Source organism: Cottoperca gobio, chromosome 10 (genome assembly GCF_900634415.1).
Source record: "Cottoperca gobio chromosome 10, fCotGob3.1, whole genome shotgun sequence".
Lineage (NCBI taxonomy): Eukaryota > Metazoa > Chordata > Actinopteri > Perciformes > Bovichtidae > Cottoperca > Cottoperca gobio.
Genome location: NC_041364.1, coordinates 6,219,285 through 6,236,702, shown reverse-complemented (window position 1 = coordinate 6,236,702; position 17,418 = coordinate 6,219,285). Strand labels below are relative to the sequence as shown.

General features: G+C 41.0%; 2 protein-coding genes across 4 annotated transcripts in view; one reads left to right on the top strand and one right to left on the bottom strand.

Annotated features, from left to right (window-relative positions):
• Positions 1-5,448, bottom strand: part of stag3 (STAG3 cohesin complex component) — a 24,139-nt gene extending 18,691 nt beyond the window's left edge. Inside the window, exons 1-6 of the mRNA XM_029441269.1 lie at positions 5,310-5,448; positions 2,929-3,053; positions 2,286-2,382; positions 1,785-2,006; positions 583-679; positions 179-255 (exon numbers count right to left, since the gene is read on the bottom strand). Coding sequence (XP_029297129.1) covers positions 179-255; positions 583-679; positions 1,785-2,006; positions 2,286-2,382; positions 2,929-2,957 — 522 coding nt within the window. The 5' untranslated portion in view covers positions 2,958-3,053; positions 5,310-5,448. The remainder of the gene's footprint in view (positions 1-178; positions 256-582; positions 680-1,784; positions 2,007-2,285; positions 2,383-2,928; positions 3,054-5,309) is intronic.
• Positions 4,996-17,418, top strand: gpc2 (glypican 2). Of its 3 annotated transcripts, none has more exons than XM_029441265.1 (11): positions 4,996-5,479; positions 7,169-7,327; positions 8,531-8,665; positions 9,985-10,160; positions 10,288-10,368; positions 11,048-11,213; positions 11,883-12,013; positions 12,639-12,785; positions 13,793-13,929; positions 14,728-14,900; positions 15,460-17,418. In XM_029441265.1, the coding sequence occupies exons 1-11, from the start codon at positions 5,302-5,304 to the stop codon at positions 15,735-15,737; spliced, it is 1,761 nt and encodes a 586-aa protein (XP_029297125.1). In that variant the 5' UTR covers positions 4,996-5,301; the 3' UTR covers positions 15,738-17,418. The 3 variants fall into 3 exon arrangements, with proteins under 3 accessions (XP_029297125.1, XP_029297127.1, XP_029297128.1); XM_029441267.1 differs by lacking the exon at positions 4,996-5,479 and adding an exon at positions 6,482-6,988; XM_029441268.1 differs by lacking the exon at positions 4,996-5,479 and adding an exon at positions 6,957-7,067.

Below are 17,418 nucleotides of genomic sequence, written 5' to 3'. Positions count from 1 at the left end.
CTTTAATTAGTGAGTTCCATTACACTTCAGATAACAATCTTCTGGGATATAGAGATCCAGCAGGATTATTAGAAGTGAGAATGAATGACAAAGACTATGAACTAGATTCAAACTTGCAGGTCTGTAAGAATAATCTCTATTTTTTAGGATTTATTTAAACAAATTTGAATCGTCTCACCTCATTGAACTCTTTGGTTAGTGTGCTGATGATCTCAGCATTCTGCATGCTGTCCAACATCTCTCTGCTAACAACACCTGGACGAAACAATTCAACGCAATGTACCACGTTAAGAATCAAAGGGAAATAAACACCTAAACATAGATAAGTGTAATAATACAATCATTCTGGTTCTTCTATTTGACTCACAAATTAAATGACATGGCATGATTTTCTTTTCATTTCCATCCACTCTCACAAAATATTGTGTCGTCAATAGAGAGAGGAGTAACACAACACCTAGACATTGCATCGTTACCATATTAGGAGATCAATAGCCGACTGCTGATCATTGCCTGAGCTGAAATTGGAAAGATAATCTCTTGAACTTTGACTCCCACCCCCCATCCCTCTTGACCTCTGACCTTTGCATCCGCAGGATTGAACAATGAAGTTGATGAGCACCAGCAGCCCCGCCTCTCGGCTCTGCTTGTAGCTGTCCAGCCACTCGTCCACCACCGTCTTAAGATTGACAGGGATATAGCAGCCAATGAGAACGCTGGGTTCAGATCAAAAAAGGGTTGATGAATAAAATACCAATATATTTTTTCAATAACATTATGGATTTCAGATTTCACCTTTCTTCCTGCCATTGGCCTTTTATGTTTTTCTGGGTCTGTATTCCCCCAACGTTCTCTCCCGCTTTAGTTTTATTCACCATCTTCTTTGCATAATCCTTTTTGGCAACCATGGCACCATTACACATAAATGGACAATACTTGAGAACATCTGTTGTAGGCCTGCAACTAAGGATTATTTTCGTTATTGAATAATCATTTTCTAGATAAATCGTTTGGTAAATAAAACGTCAGAAAAAAAGTAAAAAATGTCCCATCACAGCTTTTCAAAGTCCAAAGATATTCAGTTTAATATGATATAAAAGAGAGAATAGCAGGAAATCTCCTTGTTTGAGGCTGAAAACAGCATTTTCTGCCATTTTTTGCATGAAGAATGACTTTAATTGACTTAACTTATTGTTGCAACTCTAAATTGTTGTGTGGATAATTACAGTGTAACATATGTAAAGTTCAATTAATTGGAAATATAGTAAAAAGGAGTGTGGAGTAAAATGTTGCCAAGAAACCTTTGCGCAACAGAGTAACAGTTTGTGAACTGCAGTTTGCCAGATTTGCTGAATGTGCTGTATGAAAGTGGGCCTTCACCCAGAATCACCATCTGCATTGTGCTGCTCTTCTACACTGTAGTGACACTCTTTTTATTACTGCTCACCACACTTTTTGGTCTTTCTATTGTTATGTGATCCTTTTTTTAGTAGTCATTAACTAGAAGAGACTGGGCACAGTACAACAATGGATGGGATGGACGCATGCTGTCAATCATCGACTACACAACCCAGTGAAAACACTTCTTTGCGTATCAAAGCCAATTCTGTAGGGTCAAATCAGTCAGCTACTGACAGCAGCTGATAATCTCTCTCATTGTTGCTCTTAGAGCCTTGTTTCTCTTCTCATTACACATGCCTCCTTCAGCACCTCCCTACAGTCATGTGTTTATCTCTACTCTACATCCCTTCCCCCTTTTCCTCTTCAGCTGAGGGTTTGCTCACCACCATGGCAGTCTTTCCAGAGTGGACAGCATTATAGATATCCTCTGCACTGATGCCCCGGTTCCCCTCGTTCACTCTCGTCACATGTCTAGGAGAGGCCTGCCTGGATGTCCCCCGGGAGTGCTGATGCTGCTGCAGGGAGGGATCTGGAGGAGTGGAAATGGGACTGCTACTGGGGCTGGACACCCTCAATGCAGCTTTTTGCCTGGGTCTCTTGGGTGGCTTGAGATGAAAGAGATAGGAGGGAAGCTCAGCAGCAGATTTCAAGATAATTGATGTTGTCAACTGAATTAGTGGTAGCCATGGCAAGATAAGGTGTAGGCTTACCACAGTGTTGTGGTTCTGGTTAAGCCTTTTTATAAGAACTAAGATGATCAACAATAACGCAACTCAATTTCATAATAAAATGCCAAATTTAGGCAAGATCATAGCCCTGAACTACTACATTGTGAATAATCTAAATGAGAGTGAATTATTTTTAAGAGAAATTAAGAAAAATACCCGATGTCCAGTCACTGTCCGTTTCTTCCGTTTTGTGGCTTTTATCGTGGCCTCGTAGTCACTGCCAGAATCTGAGAAGTCATCGAACTCCTCAAGACTAACCGACAAGAAAACAGAATAGGTACAAATGTCAGCATCAACAAATAATGATCAAAAGGGCTAACAAAACTACAAAGCCAGGCAGGCATCATCATAAAGATGTTGAGGATTTGAGCATACAAGTTATTAACTTGTACCCTTCATATTATTGCAGTATTTTGTTGTTGTGGAAAACAGTGAGGACAGTTATGGAGGAGCTCCAAGTGTCCCTCACACTATTATCATTACTGTATTTATTCCATTTGGCCTTGTTCCTCTTTTTCATAGTTTTGATTTTACATTTGGTGTTGTCCCAGGACTATGCTGCTAATGCAGGGCAAAAAAACAGGATATGTACTTGGGAGTTTTTAAACAGAACATCGTATCATCTTTGACATCTCTTTATTACATTTTTAGAGTATAACACATTGTTTTAGTTCTGTTAAATGATCCAATACCAACATATGTTCAGGTTTTACTTTGACTGTGAGCAAGAGTCTGTAGAGATAGCTAAAAACACTTTCAAATAGCCATAAATAAAATATCTAGGCCTGTCTGACTTTACCTGTCAAAATGGGAGTCTCCACTTGTCATTATCAGCGGAAGAGGCACCAGGGATTGCGAACTGTTTTTATCTGCAAGTTAGCTGGTCTTTGCCAACACTTTGTCAGCGGTACTGTGAGGAAGAGACTAGCACATTTAGCTAACGTTAGCCCCTGCCCCTTAGATAACACCTCGCATTAGCTAAAATACCGTTAGATAGTCCATTAAGGGACTTGCAACTATAATTATAACTAGTATAACTACTTTTTTGTCGACCAACATACATATCATGAAGTAAATGTGGCAAATATATTTGCTAGCTAATGAAGGAAATGTCCGTTTATGAATCTCATGAGTTTTTAACGGACAACTATTATTAGCAGATGAGACCCTTAAATAAAACAACGTTAGCTTTCAAGACGGTAGCCAGCTAGCTACTAGAGCGATCAATGAATCAATAATCATAATTAGCAAACTAGCTACACAATTTTACCACCTGATAATATAATAACCGGTCAGTTTGTTCCTTTCTTGAGAGGTTTATCGTGATTTCTTCTCTGTCCTTGGGAGATTCAATGGCGCGCAAAAGTACGCAAAGTGATGCTCGATGCTGATTGGCCAGCGCCTCCTCTATCAGAAGATGATTGGTCCTTCCAGAAGGTCACTTGACGATCATTGGTCATTCACAACAAGGAGTTCTGCTTTGTGGACTGCAACGTGTAGGTAGTACCCGGTAACGTAAACCGACGTCAATAAGAAACATATCGATTAAAACATGAATTTCAAAACGATACAATTATTTAAAATTATGAATGTAATTATTGCTGAATATACGAGTAAAGGGATACCCATGTAACATATTTGAAGTTAAATTGCTTTACCATCTTTATAGATATTTCTTCTATTAGTTTCTATATTTGTTATTTATAAGGCTATATTGTAGCTGTGTATAATCTTGCAGTCTGTCTGTTCTGTGTCTGTCTGTCCAGTTTTTAGGACCCTGAGGTGGTTGTCTCAGCTGCTCACCGCCCCGCCACCTCAGGCTCCTCACCCTTGTCTCCCCTGTTGGTCCTCCTCTGCACGGTCCATTGTTCTGTGTTTGATAGGCTAACGATCACAGTCAAACCAGCTGGGGTGAAACACACAACTTCTGGTCTGAACCTTTAAAATAAAATACCTATTGCCCTTGCTTCACAATTTTCTTTAGTAAAAAAGCACGCAGACAAAACACATAAAGCCCTCAATTGGATATCAGTCCTAAATATAATTATCTAAATTATAACTTCCATTTCCCCCTGTATAATATCGATGCAAACTGCAAGATTACATTTGGGCTGAAAAAAAGAAGATTTGTGCATTTTGTCAGCAAGCAGCATGAAACTATTTCAATGCATCCCATATACTGTACTTTTGTTGAATTACTGATAACTAAAACATTCTCATTATATGGCTCCAATTTAAATAAAAAACAAGTTCCATTTTTGTCACTTTGAAAGTCTGGTGCAGCACATTAAACAGTGACAAATCTTCTGAAACTTCAATGAAAAAGGGTTAGGGTTATTTCCTGTAGGGGAATTAAAAATAAGTGCCTTAAATCTTATAAACCTTTTACACAAGGCAATTATCCAGAAAAAACCCATGTTGCATTTAGCGTGAATAGGTCGACATAGGTTATCCAACCTACACCTATCCCATATGCTCACCTTGGGTACAAAAACATGAACTTAGGCTATTATAGTAACTAGTGGGTGACAGTGCATCTTATTTCAACAGAACTATAGTGGACCGTGGGGGCAATGTCTATTCCTATTCATATATTAATACTGTTCTAACAAGGATTGATTGAATATGATTTTGGAAAACATATTGTTGAATTATATATATATTTTAAAATACATACCTTTTAAGAGTAGTTTGTCTCTTTTACATCTTGTCATACTGTATTTGTGTGGCACGTTGGCTTGCCTTGTTCAAATATATTTTTTAAATTAGCTTTTATTTTGAAAATGAAATTATTTCCGGTATTGTGCTGCTAACTCCTGCACACTTGACTGAGTTTGTTGGAGGAGGCTGAGGGACGGGAGTGCCCCATTCACACTCCCTTACCATTTACGTACAACAGCGGATCTCCCAGGAAGGACTGTAAATTATCTGGACACGGTCGATGGAGACATATGTGTGATATAAAAACCAGCCCAGATGCATCTATTCATTTTACTTATCGGGGGAAAATATGATTCTTTTAAACGACTAACGATTTGGGATACTGTTTTTACTTTTGCGTGCATCTAAACCGGCCATTCATTCATTCATTTTTAAAAAGGTGCTGCACCCGTCTGGTTTTAAATAAACCCGCAGTCTCCCCTGCTGTCTTTTTCTGTGTCCTGCGGTGAGGATGGATACCCGCTTGTCTCCCCCCAGGTTCCCGCTGCTGGTGCTGCTCTGCGCGGTCTGTGCACTGTCGGGGACCCGGAGTCCCGTGGCTGCTGCTGGGAGGAGCTGTGCCGACACCCGGCAGGTGTACGCGGAGAAGGGGTACAGCACAGGCACCGCTCCGCTGACTCAAATCTCCGGTAAGACTCTGCATCTAGCCTGCGGTGGGGATGAATCACACAGTAGCACAGGGGATTTATGCAGAACAGTCCTATCTTCATCTGTAAGGGAATATGTGCCTTTATCAAGTTTAAAATGTAAGATACATGTCGCAGCAGAGATGTAGATGTTCTTGTTTATATCAACAGGGATAAACAATACTATTACGCTCATTATTTATTATGGGAACATTATAGCAAACAAATACCTTTTTAAATAAAAAATACACACTACAAGTCACGATAGAAAAGTGATATCTAAAAGTACAAGGTGGCACAACACTCACTAATAACCACCAGAGACACAATGTAGGAATATCATGCTGAGTTTTCCTCAAGAGAAAATATACGAGCTGGTTTAAAACAAATTACACCCGCCCCCTCCTCCCCTCTGTGCTGTTTAAATAGGATGATTAAGGGGATGAGCAAATTGCCAACACCGGTGCAACAAAGAACCTCGCCCCTAATTAGTCTTTGCCTACTGGTCCAATGTTAATACCCTGCATATACCCATAGGCTCTGTTCACTGGTGATACTCTTATCTGCTAAATTAAAACATTTTGCATGGATTACAAACTGTTGGATTTTGGATAATTTGAAGTTTTGGTGAGAGGGTGGGATAGAGGAGATAGGAGGAGAGAGGGGGAGTAGGTTAGGCATTAGTCTAAATATGGATGTCTGACCAAGTGAGGGAGCAAATGATGGAGCTCTTGAGTCTCTGAAGATGAAGTGTACTTCATGGAGGTTCAGCTTTGCATTTAAATCAGTGAGAGAATGACTGTGTGTTTGTGTGTTACCCTTAGACAAACCTGGGGCTTCCCCGAAAAAAAAGTAAATTCTATGTTGGCGAAATATTGCAGAGCTCTTGTGTGTGTGTGTGTGTGAGGATTTAGTGTGTGTGTGTGTGTGTGTGTGTGTGTGTGTGTGTGTGTGTGAGCGTGTGCGTGTGTGTGTGTGTGTGTGTGGGGCTATCTCTGCCTGAGTCTTGGCTCCCCTGTCCCGTGGGCCAGGGGAGCAGATGGCTGGGAGAGCTAAGGATGAAGAGAGGCAGTTTAGAAATGGAAATAGAGGGATGAGAGAGGGCTAATAGTGAGACACACAGAGAGAACAAAAGAGGCAGAGGAGAACATCAGCGAGGCTGGTAGTTGGGGGACTTTCGACTGTATAAACAGCAGCAAAATTCATGTTCGATGTAACATTATAGAGACAAAGAATTCAAACCTTTTCCCCGTTCAGAGTGCTGTGTTTTGTTTTGTCTTTCTCCCCTGGTTGTCGTTTGCATATCATTACCTCTGACATATCAAAGACCCAACCTGAGCTGACAAAGAAAGACAGATTGAAGCTGAATAATTCATGCAGGGGAAATTACAATTTTTTATCACACTTTTATCTTTGATAAGATTTCCCCACAGTAACTGAACAGACTGATGAGTGGAGGAATTGAGTTTCTCACTAAAAGCATCTGCATTGACCTGATATCATTTCCAAAAGGTCTTTGTTTTTGTTAAAGTTTTAATAATTACTTTTTTCAGCACCTCTCAGCCAGAAATTGAACCCAATTATACATTATGTACGATTAAACCAAAATGATCTAATTTCTCCATATGTTTCTAAACATGTGTGACCGATCTGAACCGTCTCCTCTGGCCTGGTTTTACCTTTGTCCTCCAGGTGAGCACCTGCGGCTCTGTCCTCAGGACTACACCTGCTGCTCCAGTCAGATGGAGGAGACGCTGGCTCTGCAGAGCGAGAGGGACTTCATCAAAGCCATCGAGGAGAACAGCCAGTTCCTTTTGACTACTTTTACCCAGAGACACCGCAGGTTTGATGGTGAGAGGCTGACTCAGAGGCTTGTACAGTTATAAATTAAGTTTAATATTGCCTTGTTTGAAATTGGTTCTTCTTGAAGTAATGTGGGTACATTTGAACTCGGCTTCTCCCCACCTCATCCCTTCTTATCTACCAAGACATGAGTGACAGCTGATTAAAAACTTATTTAGAATCTCCAACGGCACAGCTCCTCTCAGATGGTCTGATGATATCTGAGCCACATAAATTGACTTTGGAAGCTAAAAGCACAGCAATGCATGCATATTGCAGACATCCTGAATTGCACGGTTCTTATTTATGATTAGTCGACACACAAGAACTGCTGAAATGAAAGAGTTACTCCAGAAATTCTAGCATTGCATTCATAAATTGGACGACTTACAAGAGACGGATATAAAGGTAATGGCCACAATTGAAGCAGCAGAGGTCGAGATATCCTGGCATTTAATCCCTAGTATAGATTAATATGCAGAATCCTACGTTTCCCATAATGCAACAAATCTTTAATTGGATCCTATCTGCCTGGTAAATGCCCACCTTTCAAAAAAAAAAAAACGGCACACTTGCAGTTTGTAACGCAGACTTTCTGTTATAAATGTGTAATCGCCAACCGTAGCTGAGGTACACCCTGATGACATCACTATGACATCATCAGGGTTATCTTCTCAGACGTTTGAGCCACAGCAGACATTATAAAATCACAGACTAACCACGGCCAGTAAACTGAACTTAATCATGTATTAAAGCGGTGGAATTTCCCTCTTAACAAATGGTCGCTGCTTTAGTGACTGTATTTCGGAGGATTCAGCCCACGTTGTCTTAAATTCTGTATGTATGGCTGCAGGTTTGTAGGAGCTACAGCACAGAGCTGAATTTACACGTTCTCCTCCTACCTGCTGTGGACTGCCATCACCTTCTTTTTTTTTTTTCCTCCCCTCCTCATCCTTTTATATAATGTACGTGATGAATCATTTAAAGACGCTGTAGCAGTGGGAGACTGCATACGAGTCCTAAATAGAGTACACATTGATCCACTCATTTACCAATGTGCAGGATCTGATGTAACTGTCCCAATGAGCTGTTAATCTTGGAGTGGAGGGGGTGATTGAGCACCTACGTACGGAGAAGCCTGGCTGAGATATTGGAAGGGAATAACATGGATGAGAAATCAATATCTAATCTGCTTTTCCTGTCTGTCTGCAGAGTTCTTCAGAGAGCTCATAGAGTTGTCAGAGAAGTCTATGAACCAGATGTTTACCAAGACCTACGGCCGGCTCTTCACCCAGAATGCACACGTCTTCCAGGAGCTGTTTGTGGAGCTGCGAAGATATTATTCTGGTTAGTTTGATGTAGAGCTGCAACGATTAAGTAATGTAAGATCAATCTTATGTATTCAGATGGGCTACTGGTCTTTGCAAAGCGACACCAGTTGTGTCAAGTCTGACTGTTTCCTTTCCATTTCTAATCTCAACGCAAAATGCCAAAAAAAAAGAGTAATTCAAACAATGAAATGAGCACTGGACGTTTCAGGCTGACTCAACCACAACCTGACGTCTGTAGTCTTCATCACCACCATAAACAAATGTAAAGAAGAATGTTTTGTGCTTCTGGTTAACGTTGGTAAAGGGGGTCCGCTACAGAGCTGTGATGACTCCTTGATGCCGAGGCAGTTGTATCCGTCCACTTCCCTGTTACTGTAAACCCACAGCCTCTCTGGGCAGCAGAAAACAGGCAGCATTGTCTTTTGAGGAAAATTGAAATGGCAAGAAGAATTGGAGAGAAAATAGAGCGAGAGTTAGATTCCCACGGACGACTGTTTCTATTTCTGTTCCGGATCGCTCTGTTTTTGGCACGACAGCCGCTCGCTGGCGAGTCTGTCTGCAGGCTGTTGCTGCTTAGTCAACCTGTCTTTGTCTGCCAAACACCATGTATGGCTTATTTGAGGCTGCATTGCAGACTACACACTGGAGAGTCGCATATCAGTCTGCTAGTCGACTAATGCACGGAGAATGACAAGCACCCAAACACAATTAGAGGAAAAAGTGAGCACAACATATCGTGTTGGTGTTGAGTTTGACAGACAATATAGATATGAAAGTAACAGAAAATATTGTTTTGTGGATTTTATTTAGTCTGTTTAAAGAAATGTGTCCGTCAATTATTTTACTTTGATTGCAATATTGTGTGGAAGCCTGCACATAGGAGAGCTGTACTTCTTTGCACAACGTACACTTACAAAAGAGAGTTTACCCATAACCGATTCTCCCTTAGGGTTAGTCACAATTTGCAGGACTGGTGGTTGGACTGCTAAATGTGCTACGTCCCCACAGTTAACTACATCTCAGCCTTTTCACAAACTATTGAAGTTAACAAAGTATTTAATGTACAAACACTACACCCATCAAAGGTCTCCAAACAGCTTGTACAGCGTTGCCACTGTATAACAGAAGTCAGGTAAATGTGTCTCAATGTTATCTGTCTTTCAAACCTTGGAATTGCATGTGCACTTGCGTATACTAATGTGTTTTAGATGAAAAGCCTCTGGAACAACATCCACTCTGCTGAAATGCAATACGATGCTCTTTCCCTGCAGAAACCAGATTTTTGTCAGATTACATTGAACTGCGTTATGCTGACAGTCTCTCCTGTGTACACAGGGGGCAGCGTCAGTCTGTCAGAGGTTCTCTCAGACTTCTGGTCCAGACTGGTGGAGCGAGTCTTCTCTCTGGTTAACCCCCAGTATCAGTTTAGCGAGGACTACCTGGAGTGTGTCAGCAAACACGCCGAACAGCTGCAGCCGTTCGGGGACGTGCCCCGCAGGCTGCGCGTACAAGTACGTGTGTTGTGATGGAATACATCAAAGGTGGCTTTGATACAGCAGAACTGTATTTCCAGTTATGCAGCTTGATTGTGATCATGTGACTAACATTATTGTGCTCTCTTTCCTTTTTTAAATTCAGGTGTCCAGAGCTTTCATTGCAGCCAGAGCTCTATCTCAGGGCTTGGCCACTGGTCGGGACATTGTTAACAAAGCAACAAAGGTGAGTTGTTCTTTAAACATGTGTCTATTGTGCTGTCAAAACAAATCTAAAACAATGTACCCTCTCTATCCTAAATCTAAAAGAGTTACCTCGGAATAAACCTTTTGCAGATATTATTATTATTTTCATCAGCTAATCATTTCAGCATCATTTGTCGCTTGTTCTTTTTAGTACCACACAATTAAAGTGTATGTATTTGTAGAGAAATATGTAATTTGAATCAAGGTAACGTAATCTGTTTTATTTGGATGAAATGGCGACGTATCTACGTTGTGGTTGTCTGTCAGAAATTGAATTTGTGTCCAGTTTTAAGCCATATTTTTAACGTTACAATTGTTAGAGCTTTGTCGTTTTTTAATTGTATATTTTAACCGGATGAAGGATTTTGGTCATCGGCTGTCTGGATCTTAAGTTACCAGAGAAACTGAAAGCTTCACTCAGGTTTTAATGTGCCATTTGTTTTGGAGAGTAAGGAGACCTCTGCGGACGGTAAAAAACCTCCTGAATAATGAACAATAAAGGAAGCTCATCCGGGAGAAGCTGACTGCAGTGGACGCTACCAACCTCAGTCTTATGTTATTGTTTTGATTAAGAAACCCCCCAGTGGCAGAAACCTACATATTGTGTTTTTAAATTGAATGTCCTAAAACCCTTGGACCCACTGCTTTGTGTGTTTCAGTTGACTGCAGATTCAGAGTGTGTGCGTGGCCTGATGCGTCAGTGGTACTGCCCACTGTGTCGAGGCATGCCCTCCCTGCGGCCCTGCCACTCCCTGTGCCTTAACGTGATGAAGGGCTGCTTGGCCAATCAGGGCGACCTGGACACCGAATGGAACAATTTCATTGGTGGGTGAGAATAGGGTGAACGACACATCCCACAGCAGTATGTTGTTGTGAAGCATGCTTGGGGTCAAAGAGCCACAAAACAGTTTCAATTCTATTAGACCTTTAAGAAACAGATGTTGTGGCCCGAGCACCATTTTCAATTATTATCATTATTTAATTGAGCATACCTAAAAGTAGACTAATTGTATTGCCCTCCGTCACTCATTTACTTTCACCCCCCCCTCCTAATGAATTCCTCCTCCATTAATCATTCATGCTTCCCTGCTCCTTCACAATTGATCTGTCTTCCTATGTTTCCTTTCCCCTTTCATCAAACCCATATGTTCCTTCTCCCCCCCAACCCCCTTTTCATGTGCAGTGCTTCCTCTCACCTTTCATCACTCAAACCCATTTTGCCCTCATGTACTCTTTTTATCCAACCATTACTCTTCACACTTCTCTTCATATGATGAGGGCTCATCTTCCAGTCCTGTCGTCCTCACACACACAGATGTAAATCAAATCTATTGAGACCATTGGCTTGATGTTCATCAGGGTCTAGAATAGACCACCAACAGAGTTCTTTCGATGCATGTAACACCAGACAATGAGAACTTGGGTGAGCGTAGTCATAGCTAACGTTATCGCCCTGCTATCTGTATTTCTGCTTCTCCCTCTGTCCTCTATCAGATGCTCTGTACCAGGTTTCAGAAAAGTTGGAGGGGCCGTTCAACATGGAGCTAGCAGCTGACTCCATCTCTGTGAAAGTGTCGGAGGCCATCATGCACATGCAGGAAAACAGCGTCAGCATCTCCACTAAGGCAAGGCAGCGTGCACGAGCCGAGGATGGGGAAATAAAATGGACATGGATGCATTATTTTCTTTCTTTCCTATTTTGCAGACTAGTTGTTCTTCTTGTATTTATTTATTGTTTAATCTTCTTAATAAGACGGAATGCAGTAAAAAATGAATTTTACACAGAAGCATGACAGTCTTACAGTATGATTAAAACATGGCAGACATCCCCGCAGCTAATCCACCAGAGAGACGCCCACACCTCGTTAGAAACAGAAACGCTCCTGGTTTGTGGTCGCCGTGCTGCTAAGGAACAGGCAGCGCTTCGCTTTACAGCTCAGCTTTGTGTGATTATGGAGGTTTAGAGAAACCATTTCAACACTGTTATATTGCAAGTTTCCAATTAATCTGCAACACTTTCGGTGTGTGGTAGGCGAGTAGAAGTTTACAAGGCAGGTGGTAGGAAGGAGAGGTAGTGCAATAGAAGTGTTAATTTACAACACTATCACAAACTATGTCTGGGAGACTAGAGAATATATGTGCAAGAGTATCCAAGGGTGGACAAATCCTTAAATGATCAAATAGCAGTCTTGAAAATGATGGTTACACAGCTTTTTATGGTGGTTTTGATGGGTTTTTTTTATACCTCAGGTGTTCCAAGGTTGTGGAAGCCCCAGGCCAGCTCCAGGACGCTCCAAACGCTCACCCAAAGAGTCAGGGGGCAACAGGAGGCCCTTCCGCACCTACAGCCCAGAGGAGAAACCCACCACTGCTGCAGGCACCAACCTGGACCGACTGGTGAGGAAGACTCTGTGGAGACTGGAAGTGGCTACTCCATTCATATTTGTTTAATATAGTGAATATAAGACATTTCAAACATGCATTAATGGATCTTAATGAATAACAAGCTCCAAACGTCTTCTAAAGTTGTTGTGGCGAACACATAACCAACAAACACAGTAACAACAGTATTCACTGAAAAAGTGTGTTTCTGGCTTTTTGGTAAATGTAAGACAAGCATCAGTACGTGAGGGAAACATTTGTCTCTTTAGCCGCTAAATGCTTCACTATGTTCACCAGCTAGACGCTAACTTTGTCTGTTTGTCGTATTGTGCTGAGTTGTTAGGGTAGAGTTGGAGAGCAGTGGACCAGAAAATGCCAGAAAAACCAAAACAATGAGCTGAAAGATGCAAACACAGCAGGGAGGGTATTAATCACCTGTGGGTTCATCACTACGAGCGGCTCTTTTCCACATTGCACATGGTCATTTAACCCATTGTTTATACAAAAGTATTGATGAGTGCAGATTTAAATATTTCAAAATGTTTTGTTCAGCTCATATTTTTGAGTTGAGTGTGATATCAATATATTTTGTTGAAACTGCAGTTTGCACAGTGCATGAGTCAGGGTTCAGACATAGCAACTGAGCAGGAAGCAAAAGAGAGGACAAACAACTGTGAAGAAAGTCTAAGCTTGGTACAGGAAACTAATAATACAGAGCGCAGCGGTCAGAGCCCAGACGGTACTCCTGTGACTGCAGAGTGGTATTGAAAGATAGAAGTGCTGGAGAATAAATGAAACCAAGAGCAGAGGAGGGAGAAGGAGGATGGTAGGCATTCATATGTATTTATAACACATAAAAGACGTGGTTCAAGAACTGACCCAGAAGCAGTGTCATGTCACTTTTTGACTTTGGCCAACGCCAGCACTGGAGCTTCAATATGCTTCCTCCAGCCAGCCATACCAAACAAGGATACTTCTAACCAGCTCTGAGTCATAACCAATTTCTTTCCGCCTACATGCAGGTTACCGAGCTGAAGGAGCGACTGCGCCCCATGCGTGGCTTCTGGGTGTCCCTCCCACACACCATCTGCAATGATGAGAAGATGGCTGCAGACGTCACTAATGAGGACCGCTGCTGGAACGGGCAGACTCGGGGGAGGTGAGCGAGATCAGAGTGGAGGGTGTGAGGTTTGGTATGGTTGGAGGAGGAGTGAGTGATGGTGCAGAGGTGGAAAGGATGCAACAGATGGAACTGAATGTATTTCATTTTGCCATCACCAGTCACCTGTGTGTGTGCGCGTGTGTGTGTGTGTGTGTGTGTGTGTGTGTGTGTAGCTGGATGCATAATGGATGATTTTGTGTTCATGATGTTCAAGCTGCAACAGTTTTATAAGTGGGACTGCAGCCAAACATACCATTTCCCGATCATTACCTTACATATCATTCACATCACATTACGATTATGCAATGCAAACATTTTTTATTTACTCTAATTAATTATCTGCGCTTGTTTTTCCCTCATAAAACATTGGTAACAAATATATTGAGGACATTCCAGTGTATAATATAGTAGAACGGAAAATATGTTGCAGCTTCTTCTGTAGATATTGTACAATTTACGGGCCGCTGAGTTTCTACTTAAAAATCAACAGACAGACCTTGAAAGAAATGAACCCAAGCAACGAAGCAAAACGGCTACGGATTAAAAAACAAGACTAAGAGCCCCCAGCCTTCAGCATTTAAAAGCAAAACATTTTATGGCAACCCAATCAACAGCTGTAGAGACATTTCAGTGTGGACCAAAGAACCATGCTGTTAGCGTATCAAAATATAATAGTTCAAGAAATCCATATTTGTTAGGAACAAAAAGGTTGCTTTAAGCTTAAAGGCATTATATGTAACAATTCACGTGTGTGTATGTGTGTGTGTGTGTGTTTGTGTGTGTGTGTACACTCAGGTACCTGCCGGACGTGACGGGCGACGGGCTTGTCAGCCAGATCAACAACCCCGAGGTGGAAGTGGACATAGCCAGGCCGGATGTGAGGACCAGACAGCTGATCATGGAGCTGAGGGTGGTGACCAACAAACTGAGACACGCTCAGAGCGGACAGGACATGGACTTCATGGACAGTCAGTCTTTATATTTGAAGGAGTATTAAGTGATGCATTAACTGTATGCAGTGGTGGAATGTAACTAAGTACATTCACTGGAGTCTTTTCATGCCACTTTCTATTAATTAACCAAAGATGACAGATGTTAAAAACGATTTCCTGAATTTTTACAAACCAATCGATTGATTGAAATAGAAAAAATAATCAGCAGATTAATCCGTAATGGGAATATAAATGAGCTGCATTCATTTAACTATACAAAATAGTTGAAGTTAGCTCCACCTCAACCAACTACAACAGTGAAATCCTGCTCTTATATTAATGCAGGAGTATAATAATTAATTATATAATAGTTTAACAGTCACAGGTGACTTTTTTTGCTTTGCGTACTTTTACTTTTAATTCTTTACACTGATTATACTGACATACTTATACTTTGTACTAGAGTATTTCACCTCCACCCCTGCCTGTGTGTGTGATCTGTAGGGCATGTATCACCATCGATATAACTTATCTGTATAAAACCTTTTTTATTTCCCTTCCACACATCAGTCCTTTTTCTTTTTCTTTGTTTCAGGTGAGGAGGGCAGTGGCTCAGCAGGTGGAGATCAGGGTGAAAGGTACAATGATGATTGGCCCGGCTATGGGCCTTACTCCCCGCCCTACAACAAACCCCCTCGCAGCCCCGCTTCCAACCCCGCAAAGCCGCCTCGAGTCCGAGAGAGAAACGGTTCCAAGTGGAACAAAAACAACAGCCACGGTCGGATCCAATCTGCAACCAGCCAGCTCTCTTTCTCCCTGGTTCCTTTGTTGTCTTTGCCTTTCATGGTCACTGTTGCCACCATGTGGAGATAGCTGGTTATTACAATCTGGAGGTGGAAACTCAAGCACATTATGAAGAAAGAAAAAAGTAATTCCATTGTGTAACACCAGCAGTAAAACAAAACACAAAAACAGGCTAATTTAGCAATAATAAAACCTGTTAATAGCACAAAATAAATAGGTTAAAATGAATAACTTTCCTCCTTCCCAAGTCACGAAGGAGGTAAGACCAGGCATTGATAATTACAAACAAAACTTTATGACTACTGCCACTTCTTTTTGAACCATTCGTTTGACCCGTTGTAGTCTTGATGCTCAATGGTGTGCAGTGCTGGAGAAACAAAAAGTAAAACAGCAGCAAACTTCTTAGTTCCATTACGGTTGTGGTTCATTTTTCATCTTGTGGAAGTAGTAAGATTTAATTTACTCGCTTAATCAAACCTCCGTATTTTGGCTTGGAGATTTAAAAAAGTCAATAGTGTGACCAAACAAGGGGCTTATTTTGAATGTACCTCAAATTAATTTGGGGTTACTTGTGACAACAAGGGGTTGATTAATGTAATATATTGATGTTTTTAATTTATTTGTAATATAATATTTAATTGTTCTTATTATGGTTTTTAAGGTGTTTTTATCTTTTAAAATTGTTTGTCTTTTGACTTTCTCTGGCATAAAAAAAAGACAAATCAAGTATTTATTGATACTTTACATGAACTAATCATTTCAAAAATCACTTAATTATCGTACACTATTAGGCGATAAGACCAGCAATTTATTTTTGTGCCGTTTTAAGCCTAAACCAGAGATTGTTAAGGAGCCGTGTGTGTGTGTGTGTGTGTGTGTGTGTGTGTGTGTGTGTGTGTGTGTGTGTGTGTGTGTGTGTGTGTGTGAATGTGTGTGTTTGTATGATGGTTTTATATTGTTTGTTGTATGTTCTGGTTTCACAGTTCTGGGATGTTTTTTTAATACCGTGCTTTTCTACTTATTTTTCCTAAAAAGCAACAAAAGATGATGAATACCGAGCGAGCGTGAAATTGGATTGAATGTTGACGAAAAGACAAAATGCTGTCAAGAAATGAGAGACGATGGCTCCTAATTTTCGTACGCTGAATGTGTTTCGATGAAGATAAAATCAAAGAGTATTGAAGGGAGGAGTGAAGAGAGTGAACTTAAAGGATGGGAAATACTCTTATTTACTTGCCAAGAGTTAAGTGAGAAGATTGATGCCGCAGCCAGTTAGCTTAGCTTAGCATAAAGATCAGAAACACACGTAACCCCCGTAAAACTGCAAATTGTCGTTTTTATACATAGGTTTTGTACAAATTAAGCAAACTAGATAAAACATTATAATTAGTGATCTTTAGAGGCGCCTTTTGAACGAACTGTCTGTCACGTTTTTTAAGCTAACTAGCTGCTAGCTCCAACTCTTAGCAAGAAAACCAATAAGCGTATTTCTCAAAATGGTGAACCATTTAGTGAAAGATGATGAAAGTCTGATAGGATCACAAAAAAGGGCAGCGATAAAGACGAAGGGTATAAAAAAAAGAATGTATAGATGCTGTGAAAGGACACTTTTCTGTTGAACGAGGAATCGTGAAGTTCTCTCGGTTGTAACAGAAGTACACTTCTACTCAAACGGGCTATTTCACCTGTACAAAAAAAAAAAGCAAAAGAAGGGTTTCATTCTAAAGTTTTGGCTAAAACATTAACATAC